The sequence below is a fragment of the Rhinatrema bivittatum genome, chromosome 2 (genome assembly GCF_901001135.1).
Source record: "Rhinatrema bivittatum chromosome 2, aRhiBiv1.1, whole genome shotgun sequence".
In the NCBI taxonomy this organism is placed as follows: domain Eukaryota; kingdom Metazoa; phylum Chordata; class Amphibia; order Gymnophiona; family Rhinatrematidae; genus Rhinatrema; species Rhinatrema bivittatum.
In genome coordinates this window covers 45,776,505-45,788,573 of record NC_042616.1, presented here as the reverse complement: position 1 = coordinate 45,788,573, position 12,069 = coordinate 45,776,505, and the positions used below count along the sequence as shown (strand labels likewise).

The 12,069-nt window shown below is 44.9% G+C and overlaps 1 protein-coding gene across 11 annotated transcripts in view; it reads right to left on the bottom strand.

Annotated features, from left to right (window-relative positions):
- ATG9B (autophagy related 9B) overlaps positions 1-12,069 on the bottom strand; it is a 268,139-nt gene that overhangs the window by 115,058 nt on the left and 141,012 nt on the right. For all 11 annotated transcript variants that reach the window (XM_029587964.1, XM_029587963.1, XM_029587957.1 and 8 more), the window contains one exon: positions 10,217-10,384. In XM_029587964.1, coding sequence (XP_029443824.1) covers positions 10,217-10,384 — 168 coding nt within the window. The remainder of the gene's footprint in view (positions 1-10,216; positions 10,385-12,069) is intronic.

Genomic DNA, 12,069 nt, shown 5'->3' with positions numbered 1-12,069 from the left:
GCCAAATGGGTGGATAGACTCCACGCTTGAAGAGGCGGGGAGTCTGCCGGAAGAGTTATGAAGTTGAGGTGGTAACCCTGTGCGATAATTGAGAGCACCCACTGATCTGAGGTGATCTGCAACCAAGGTTGTAGAAAATGGTACAGTCGACCTCCTACAGGGATGTCCGGAAGAGGGGTTTGGCATGTGTTCCCTACAGGGGAGTCAAAGGCCAGCCGCAGGCCCAGGAGGAGGGGCTACAGTAGGCCCTTGTTTCCTAGGCTGACGAGGCTGAGGCCTAGTAGAGGATCGAGCTGGACGAGGCCTGGCCGATGGAGGGTAGTAACGGCGCGGTCGAAAGAATGACTTCTTAGAGTCCTTCTTTTGCGGTTGCTTGGAAGTCAGCTCAGGTGGGACAGACGAGAGTTGTTTCAACGTCTCATGGTGGTCTTTTAACTCTGCCACGATCTGCTGAATTTGCTCTCCAAACAAATTGTCGCCTAAGCAGGGTAAATCAGCAAGACGATCTTGGACCTCTGGGCGAAGGTTGGATGACTTTAACCAAGCCCAACGTCTGGCTGAAATGGCTGTGGCTGAAACTTTTGTGGAAGCATCGAATATGTCGTAGGCAGTCCTGATCTCGTGCTTCCCTGCCTCAAATCCCTTGTGAAGAAGGGCTTGAAGCTGCGGTTGGTATTGGTCCGGCAACGTGTCAGCATAGTCTTGCATCTGCTTAAGGATGGCTCTGTTGTACTGAGTCATGTAAAGTTGATATGAAGCTATGCGTGAAATCAACATAGCTCCATGATAGACTTTCCGTCCAACACTATCTAGGAACTTGTTGTCCCTGGTAGGTGGGGTAGAAGAGTGTGGCTTAAGACGCTTGGCCTTCTTCTGCGCGGACTCAACCACAACAGAGCGATGATCCAGTTGAGGTTTTTGGAAACCTGGCGCTGACTGGACAAGGTAGGTGGAGTCAGCTTTTTTGTTAACTGGTGAAACTGATGAAGGAGATTCCCAGTTTTTCTTGAGCAGATCCACAAACACCTGGTGTATAGGGATGGAAGCGATGATCTTTGGAGCATCCAGAAATTGAAGGAGTTCCATCATCTGGTGTCTGTCATCAGCTTCAGATTGTAGTTGAAAAGGTACAACTTCTGACATCTCTTTCACAAAATTAATGAAAGATAAATCCTCTGGAGGAGATCTCTTTCTACTCTCTGTAGGAGATGGTGGCGAAGGTAAATCTGTGTCAGAAGATGTATCATCATCATCACCCCAGGTATCGTAGGGATCAAGTGGGGCTTGTAGCCCTGATGGACCTGGCTGAGGCTCTGAAGGCATCGATGGAAACCGAGGTGGAATCGGTGCCGTAGGTGGAACCAGAAATGGCATCGATGGCTTCGGTGCTGCCGATGGAATCGGTGCCTGGCGTGGAATGGATGGAATCGAAGGATATATCGGTGGAGATATACCAGAGGGCACCGATGGAACCACCCCGGAAGGGGGAATCCGGAACGGTGTTTCTCCTGCCGATGAGAATCCAGTCGGAGACGGTGGTGTTGTCGATGGCACTGGAATCACCGATGGAAGGGCCGTCATGAGCGCCTCCATACGGCTCAGTAGCGGTGCTAGCGCTTGTATCAACGGCTCGGTGGCCGGTTCTCTCCTCGGTGGCGAAGCCGGTGCCGGTGTCGGTGCCGGGGGCGGCACTGGAACCGGTGCCGGAGACGGTGCCGATGGAGGTTGCAGTTTCTTCATCGCTTTCTCGATGGCCTCCTGGACCAGGCGGTCCAGTTCTGCCCGGAGACCAGGGGTAATCATACCCGGCTCGACGGGAGAGGGAGGCTGAGGCAGGGCCGGAGGGACCACCGTAACCGGTGGGATCACGGCCCCCTCACCCCAGGAGGGTGAGGGTTTTCCTCGATGCCAGCGAACGAGACGTGGAGGATGTCCGGTCTGTTCGCGGCTTCTTTGTCGGTGGCTCGGCTTGAACAGAGGTCGATGGCTGTGGATCCTCGACAGGCCGAGACTTGTGCCGTCGATGGCGATGCTTTTCTGTCCGGTCCCCTTGCCCATCCGGGGAAGGAACGGGAGTCGACGGCCGAGAAGCGATCGATGGCGGACGGTCACCGGAGGGTTGACGGTGATGGTACAACTTCGACGGTGCCGGTTCCGATGACGTCGATGCTATCGATGGCGTTGGGGTGGGTGCATGGAAGAGGAGTCCCATCTTCTCCATCCTGGCTTTGCGACCCTTGGGTGTCATTAGGGCACATTTGGTGCAAGTCAGGACATCATGCTCACTACCCAAACACATTACACAAACCCTGTGGGGGTCTGTGATAGACATAGTCCGGGTACAATCCGGACAACGGCGGAACCCCGTTGCCATGGCTTGAAGCCAAAATTTAGGCTGGGGATCGGTAAGTGCCAACAGGCCTCAAGGGCCAAAATCGACGGTAGTCGATGGAAAAAAGGCAAAAAACTTACCGGGTTCCGTAAGATGTCTAAAAATTTGTCGAAGGGAGACCCCTGAGGGGCAAATTTTCTTAGGAAACTAATTTCCAAATTCCTGTCAGGAACGTGGTTAGAGAGCTCCTTTCACCGCGTGGCAACTGCTGCGCGGAAAAAAGAAGACTGAAGGGAGACCCCTGCTGGCTGCAGGGTCAGTGCCTTGCTGGGCATGCCCAGTAGGGGCCAGTCAAAGTTCTGTTTAAACTTTGACAGAAGTTTTCCGTGGTGGGCTCCATCCTCGATGTCACCCATTTGTGAGGACAACCATCCTGCTTGTCCTGTGAGAAAGGGAAAAAGAAATCCAGACGAGTGGCTGGAAAAATACAAGAGCAATTCATATCTGTTTCAAAGAGTGGAAAGCAATAGACTTGAGGAGACTCATATAATGGGAGGCCAAATGAGTGGCTCCATGCATGCACAGAAAGACCTTCTAAGTTTTTCTGAGCCCTGAGACAACGTTCCATCTCAGTGCCATTGGATGTCGCCCATTTGTGTCACTGATATTATTCTGCTTGTCCACAGACACCCATCCAGACTAACTGTGATATACACCAGAAAAAGGCTAAGTCTAACAATCTTAATTCAATGAGTAGTCATAGGCATGAGTATATAGCCAAGATTTTAAAAGCTTCCAAAAGGAAAGAAATCTCTTTGGAGAGCCTGCTCTCCTTTGGAAGACTATTTATTTATTTATAGTTTTTATATATAGACATTCTTACATTAAAATGCAAATCATACCGGTTTACATAAAACAGAAAAAGCAGGAAAAAATATTTCCATAGTCAAATACAGAGAACATTTATAATAAAATTGTTAAAAAAGCCATAAGGTAGGAACTTGAAAAAAAAGGTTACTTAACAGAAAACGTAAAAGAAAAAATATTAATGAAGCACAAAGAGTTGCACGAAGGGGTGCACAAAGTATGGGTGCAAAACATGACCAACTATTTTTCATCTTGTGATCTCAGTGAGTGAACTCGAAAATACCACTGAACCTGAATCCTAAGATACCTAGGGGTAGATTTTAAAAAGATGCGAGCGCTACCCGGCAATGGCCGCTGTATTGGAGGCCTCTGGCCCCGCCCACGTCCTGCCCCCGGACCGCCCCTTTAGTAAAGCCCCGGGACTTACACGCATCCTAGGGCTTTACGCGTGTCGCCGGGCCTTTTTAAAATAGGCCCGGCGTGTGTAGCCTTTTAAAAATCCGGCCCCTAGTGCTCAGGCCATTAAGGGCCTTAAAGATGAAAACATAACGCCTTGAACTGGCAGCCAATGTCACTTCTCAAGGTAAGGAGAAAGATGGGCTCTAGGGATACACCCTATCAGGGGTCAGGCAGTTTTTCAATAATCTTTGCTCACAGATGCCCAAATTTTCTCCTCTCTCCTTTTCCTTGTCTTGCTGTTGATGCTAGCATTTCTTCATTTGATGAGTTTGGGTTTAAGTTTGTTCACCAAGCAGGCAATCCTCCCCATTACTTCTTCTTGCATTCCTGTCCACTCACCTCCACTTCAGTTTCTGCTCTCCTCCTTTCAGATCACCAGATTATTTGCCTTTCTACTCAAACCATTCCCTCATCTTCACAACTACAGGTTTCTCTTCACCAATGATCCAATCTAAATGCCATACTTTCAGACCACCAGGGCTGGCTGTCTTTCATCTCTCTTTTGTTGGTTTTTGCTACCCTTCCTTCTACTCTGATCTCCAGGTTATTGAATTAAGATACAATAATTCATGTTCCACATAAAACATTGCTTCTTACTGGTCTCACTAACTACTTTTGAACTCTTTGAGGCTTACATACCAAAGGGTTTCTCCCAGTTTTTGTCTCTGCTTAGTATAAAAGGCCCTTAGAGATTAAAACTCTTATTATTAAACTTTTACTATCAGTCTATTCTCTATCTTTTGATCTATTCTTCACCCCTTGCCTTTGACACCTGTTGACTTTGCCAATTGTTTTTGGACAACAAAAGTAAGATTCACTCCTTCTTCCCCTCCACTGCCCTTCCTTTGTTCTTTCGGTCATCTTTGACTATCTCTGGGATTAGATTACAGATTTTCATCCAACTACCTGTATCTCTGACTTTTACTGCTCAACTGGTTCAGTCTCTTTCATTGTCTCTTCTTTCTAATTGAAAGCCTATCCTTAACTGTTAAAACATAGTCTCTTTATATCAGCTTCTACTTTTCCTATCTTTAAACGCTTACTCTCAAGTTTTTTCTCTCCAATTACTGTCCCGTATTTCTTTTTTATTTTCTTCTAAAAATAATGAATAAATTGATCACTGCCAAATACCACTCAATGCTTATTTCTCAAACTTTTTAGACTTTTATTTGTTGCAACCTATGGAATCTGCCCTACTTTATGTCACTGACTCTCATCTTCTGTTTTTATTCTTTTAGACAATTCTTGTGCTTTTGGTATGACTGATCACTTAGTTCTTTTCTAAGTGATGGTGGCTTTGTCCTTCATAATTTGCATTATGTTTTCCCAACCACCTGTTGCTCTCTGCTTTTCCTTCCCTTTTTTCAGTTGTTGTTCCCCAGTGGCTTGCAAAGGTCTTCCAACCCTTTACATTCTGCTGTCTAAAAAGTACAAATCAAAATGCATTAAAACAGGCATTTGTTTCATCTATCTACACAACATACTCTACACTTTCATCATGAAAGAACCATTCTAGAAATATTCCAAAAGTAATCAAGACTAAAATAAAAGTTTTGACTGCATAACATGGATGGGTAGCCCCCAGTTTTTCATTGGTTTGTTTTTTTCATTTTGAGGATTTTGGTTTTTTGTTTAAGTGGGGTTTTTTTTTCAATTTGGTTCATTTGCCAAACAAAAAAAAACCAAACAAAACTTTCAATGTGAAAAAAAACTCACAAAAACAAAAAACCTTGACCCGATTAAAAACCAAACAAATAAGGCCCAGATGGGTAGGCCCTGGAAACCCTCGGGGTCCAGGCTTACCCATCTGGGCCTCCCCAAAACCCTCCAACCACCATACCCAGCCCAAAAAAGTAATCCAGCTTGGTTGGATCCTACTTAGCATTGCATAAGAAGATACATTGATTTCTCTTCATCCTCATCGTCACTTGATATTTCTAGCTAAATCTTGTTATCGCACATTAACTCTTGATAAAATTGAGATTCCTTATTTTTTTTCTCCAGTTCATCTTATTCCACTTTTCATTATATATTCATGGCCCTTGCTTCCCCTTCTCTCACCCCAGACTAGCAACATAGAAACAGTCCTTTACTCAGCTCTTTTCTCGTCTCCTCAATCTCTTCTCACTAGATTTCATCGTGGCACTCATTTCATATTTCTTTCATTTATCCTTACCTTATTATATCTACTTCTAAAATATTTGCTCCATTACATCTTTCCTATTCACCATGAAGCAAATCATGGTGAATAGGAAAGATGTAATAGAGCAACTTGACAAATTAAAGAATAACAAATCTCCAGGTCCAGATTGTACACATCCCAGAGTTCTAAAAGAACTAAAAGAACTTCTCAGTCAAATCCTCTATGGTTCCTGAGGACTGGAGGTGGCCAATGAAATGCCTATTTTTAAAATGGGCTCCGGGGTGAATCGGGAAACTACAGACCGGTGAGAGCTTGATGTTGGTACCAGGCAAAAATAGTAGAAGCAATTCTGAAGAACAAAATTACTGGCTATCTGGATAGACATATAAAGGGGCAGAGCCAACATGGATTAAACAAAAGGAAGTCTTATGTATCTATTGGATTTTTTGAAGGTTTTAATAAACATGTGAACAAAGGTGAACCAGTTGATATAGTTTATCTGGATTTTTAAATGGCATTTGACAAAGTCCCTCATGAGAGGCTCATCAGGAAATTAAAGAGTTATGGGATAAGAGGCAATGCCCTGTTGTGGAAAAGTAAATGATTCAAAGATAGGAAATAAAGAATAGGACTGAACAGTCATTTATCTCAATGGAGAAAGGTAAATTGTGGAGTGTCCCAAAGATCTGTACTGGGACCGGTGCTTCTTAATATATTTATAAATGATCTGGAAATGGAGTGATGAGTGAGGTTATCAGATCTACAGATGATACAAAATTGTTCAAAGTAGTTAAATTACAAGCGGATTGTGAGGAATTGCAAGAGGACCTTGCAAGACCGTCAGGGGGGGCTTGACATCCTAAATGGCAGATGAAATTTAATGTGGACAAGTGCAAAATAATGCATGTAGGGAAGAATAATCCAAACTGTAGTTACACAATGCTAGGTTCTGTATTAGGGTATTAGGCATCATCACCCCGAAAAAAAGATCTTGGAGTCACAGTGGTCAAACCTTTGAAATCCTTGGTGGACAAAAAAGCAAATACAATGTTAGGTATTACAAGGAAAGAAAAATAAAATGGAAAATGTCATATTGTATTACTTCATGGTGTAACTGCATCTTGAGTATTGTGTGCAGTCCTGGTTGCCCCATCTAAAAAAGATACAGCAGAACTTGAAAAGCTGCAGAGGAGGGTAACCAAAATGACAGAAGAGATGAAACATCTCCCTATGAGAAAAGGCTAAACAGGTTCTTCAGCCTGGAAAAGAGATGGCTGAGAGGAAATATTATAGAGATCTATAAAATCATGAGTGATGTGGAACAGATAAATATGGAACAGTTATTTATCCTTTCCAATAATACTAGGAATAGGGGACACAAAATGAAGCTAATGGGTAGCACTATTAAAACAAACTGGAGGATTTATTATTTCACTCGGCATACTATTAATCTGTGGAATTTGTTGCCAAAGGATGTGATAAAAGCAGCTATTGTAGCTGAGTTTAAAGTGGGTCTGGACAATTTCCTGGAGGAAAGTCCATAAGTAACTATTAGCCACATACACTTGGGAAAGTCATATCTTATCCCAGTTATGAAAGAGAAGAATTGGACCTATTCTTTAGGATCCTACTGGGTACTTGTGACCTGGATTGGCCACCCTCAGAGACAGGGTTCTAAGCTTGTGTTACGGTCCCGGGCCGTGCCCCGGGACCTATACTCACCGCGCGGCCCAGTCCGGCTGCGGGAACGCCTTCTCTTCAGCCTCCCAGGCCCGAGACGCAGTCCTCCGCGGCGTTCTCCCTGCGAGGGAGACGCCGTTGCTGATCCGCAGCTGGCCCCGCCCGCTAGGCGCGCGCGTACGCACCAGGGCTTCAGATTTAAAGGGGCCAGCGCGGGAAACCTAGGACAGCTCTCCTGATGACGACAGACGCTGCCGGGTTATTTAAACCCGGCAGCTGCAGCTGTACCTTGCCTTGCAACGAGGTTCTCTCAGTTCGCTGAGTTTCTAGTTGCTGCTTTGGATCTGGATCGTCTCTTCTGTCTTCTGACTTCCAACCTGGCTTCGTCTCCTGACTCGTCTTCAGCTTCCGCTCCTGGTTTTGGTATTGACTTCTGACTTCTGGCTTCCGACCCGGCTCCGTCCCACGACTCTGTCTTCATCTTCTGCCCCTGGCTTTGGTTTAGATCTCTGACTTCTGGCTTCTAACCCGACTTCGTTCCTGGACTCCTTCCACCACCTCAGGTATCCGGTACTTGCTGGCCCAGAGAATTCTCCTAAGTCCCAGCAGTTCGGGCTCTCACGGGCTCCTCCTGGGGGAGCCGTGGGCTTCCGAGGGTGAAGACTCTTCCAGCCTCCTGAGTCCAGCCATCCTCACCATCCACCTCTTCGGCCGCTGCCCGGATCCTTGGTCGCATAGGGTCCCCCCTAAGTCCAAGAGGCCTGGGTCCCTACGGGCTCCTCCTGGGGGAACCTCGGGCTTCCAGTGGTGAAGTCTCCCTCCAGAGTCTCTTCCAGCGCTGCCTCCTGGCTGTAATGCTTCCTGTGGGTCCCCACAGTATAACATCTACCGCCTCAGCCGGCCCAAGGGTCCACGACCGTAACAGCTTGATGGACCTTATGTTCTTACAAATGCTGTAATTCTTGCCTACCTGGCATCCCAATCTTTGCAAGCCTCTTTTTCTCTCCATTAATGTTCACACATCTCCCCTCTTCCCTTTCATCTTCACTGGCTACCATTTCCTCTTTTTTCAGATTTAAAGTTCTTCTGTTTGCTTTCTCTAGCTTTTACTCTGCTGGTAACCTTAACACCAGTACCTCAGCTCTTCCTACATTGTCTCCCTTCCTCTTCTGGTCTGTCCTTATCCTTTCCTCTCACCCTCTCATGTTCCATAAAAAAATATCAGCCTTAAGTCAATCCAAAATTGAATTTAAAAAACTTTAGTATGCAACCACAGATCTCACACCCGATTCTCAATAACAGGCACCTTGTTAACAGGTAACACAGTGCAAATTGTATTCATTATAATCATGGGTCTTACTCGTGGTCTTTTTTCAAATCAAATATAATGCCCATCGTCCATCAAAAAATGATAATAATAAAAGTGTTCAAAAAAGAATAATAAATGGTGCACTTCTCTTGCTTGATACATCAACACCGGCTGTGTTTCAAAGTAATAAAACTTCTGCCTCGGGGAACATCTATTTTTTTCCCTGATGCTACCATTCCCCTACTTCGGTGGCATCAGGAGTAAAATGAATGAAATTCACACACTACTAAAAGGCTACCATTGCTCTATAATGTAGAAATATATGGCTATACAGGTTTTTTTTTTTAAACCCAAATTGCAAAAGATTTCAGTTCCAGCAAGTACTAACATCTATAACACTGGTCTACATCAATTTTGCTGACTACAAGATAACATGCGATCTTTAAGTATTTTAGTGTGCTGAATCCAAAAATCACATCCGTTTCCTCCAGTCATGTCCGGTTTTCCGCAAAATGCTTCTACTCATAAACTCTTATAGCAATAACGTAACATTATTATTTAGATATGCTGAATACGCAAAAAGATAATTAATGCGCAGAAAGACATGCTGAATATGCAATCGGTATAACCAATAGGAAGACTGCTTATTAAAGTTTAAAACTGCTGACGTCGGCATTTTGTGGCTATATAAGCAGCGTGACAACCGATGGCAGCATTCAATCGTTCAAGAGGCTTAGAAGTCACAGCAAATTTAACTCTGTTAAATCTGTTTTTGTTGAATATGTCATCCAACACTCTAATAGTTTGTGGACAGTGCCGGAATAATCCTGATATATTCTGTTACATTTGTGGTTGTTTTACAACACCCAAAGGACAAATATATCTGACTTTGTATCAAAAGCTTATCATGCATATTTCAGGGTTAAACTGGGTGACCAGGACAAACCTTGGGCACCACATAAAGTGTGCAGGGCATGTGTTGAAACCCTGAGACAGTGGACTAAAGGTCAGAGAAAAAGTCTCATAACTATTCCAGAGCATCCAAAAAGAGAACATTTCTCCCTTGAAGATTAACAAATACACACAGCACTGGGGATGGCGGTGAATACCTCCAGGGGCAGCAATGTAGCACTATACAGGTACAGAAACCCTGGAGCAGTGGTGCATTTACACATGGGGATAGGGTATCTTTGAAGACAGCATTGCAGTACTACACAGGAACAGAAACCCCAGGCAGGGATGCTGCAAAACCTGGCGACAGGTCAGCCCCAAGAGCAGTAATGCAGCACTACAGCACTGCTCAGAGACTGCACCCTCCTGGGAGCAGTAGAGCAGTACTATACAGGGTTAGGGTAGTGGCATAGTGTACCCTTCGGTGAAGGTTCCTTCAGGCATGTATGAATTACACTATATGAACACAGCTTACCTCTCGGCACACTGTGGTGCAGGAAGGATGGCATCGGTTAGTGTCACTTTGTTTCTTTCTGGAAAGGTGGCGGTGTGCGTGTGATTCACTGCCTTGTTTGCGAAGAGCACATCATATTCCACACAGTGAAAAAGGAAGGTAGTGAATGTCACAACAAACAGAAACTGCCTGTATAGAAAAAGAAAGTCACCCCCCAACCAAAACAAAGATGTGAGTGAGGGGATAGACTTCGCTTCCACACGTAATACACACAGAGGTGAATGAGAAAGCACAGTTGCTTACCTGTAACAGGTGTTATCCCAGGACAGCAGGATGTAGTCCTCACATATGGGTGACATCATTGGATGGAGCCCTATCACGGAAAACTTTTCTGTCAAAGTTTCTAGAACTTTTGACTGGCACACTGAGCCTACTGTGCATGCCCAGCTTGCCATGATCCCTGAAGCCACAGGGGTCTCCCTTCAATCTCGTTTGTAGCAATAAGTGACAGCGAAAAAATAAAATAATAAAAACGGTAGCGGACCCAACTCCGTGGGGTGGCTGGTGGGTTTCGTGAGGACTACATCCTGCTGTCCTAGGATAACACCTATTACAGGTAAGCAACTCTGCTTTATCCCAGGACAAGCAGGATGTTAGTCCTCACATATGGGTGATTAGCAAGCTACAGGCTGACTATTTTTTAACAGGTCAATGGCACTCAACTCGTGCAACAGGCACAACAACTGGAGTGCCATTGACTATGATGAGGCAGCCTGAATCACAGCAGGATGTTGTGGAAGGAGTTGGGTATTATACTGGAAATAGGTTTTTCAAGACAAATTGTCCAAAGGCAGAGTCTTGATGTCCTTCCTTATCTAAGCAATAATGAGCTGCAAATGTATGCAGAGAACTCCAAGTTGCAGCTTTGCAGATGTCAGCAATAGGTACTGAACGATAGTGTGCTATGGATGTTGACATAGCCCTTACTGAGTGCACCTTTACTCATCCCTAGAGAGGAAGGCCTGCTTTCTCATAGCAGAATTCGATACAGTCTGCTAGCCAGTTGGAGAGAGTTTGTTTGCCAACTGCAACTCCTGGCTTGTTTTTAATCAAAAGAAACACAGAGTTGAGTGGATTTTCTGTGGACTGCAATACGGTCTAGGTAAAATTCAAGTGCACGTTTACAGTCCAAGGTGTGCAAAACCCTCTCGCCCTGGTTAGAGTGGGGCCTTGGGAAGAAAGTGGGCGAGACTATGGATTGGTTAAGGTGAAATTCCGTTACCACCTTAGGAAGAAATTTGGGGTGAGTGCGGAGGACCACTCGGTCATGCAGGAACCTTGTGTAGGATGAGTGTGTAACAAGAGCTTGTAACTCACTGACCCTTCTAGCAGATGTAATAGCTACTAGAAAAAGGACTTTCCATGTAAGAAATTTTACATCACAGGAATGCAAAGGCTCAAACGGGGACTGCATGAGTCTTGTAAGCAATACATTCAGGTCCCATTCTGTATGGTGGTCGAATGGGAGGTTTAAGTTGAAGTAAACCCCTCATAAACCGACTCACTTTAAGCTTTTACTGGGGCATTCCCTATTTCTTTGTGGTATGCTGCAATGGCACTCAGGTGTACATGCACAGAAGAAGTCTGGAGACCAGAATCTGAGAGGTGCCATAGATAGTCTAATAGAGATGGAATGGGACAGGAGAAAGGGTCAATACCTTTTTGAGTGCACCACTTGGTAAATCTAGTCCACTTGGAATGGTAAGATTTACGTGTGGAAGGCTTTCGTCAAGCTACGAGAACCTGAGAGACTTGAGTTGAAAGATTGAGTGGTTGTATGATCAAGCTGTTAGGGCAAGGGTTTTAGGTTCGGA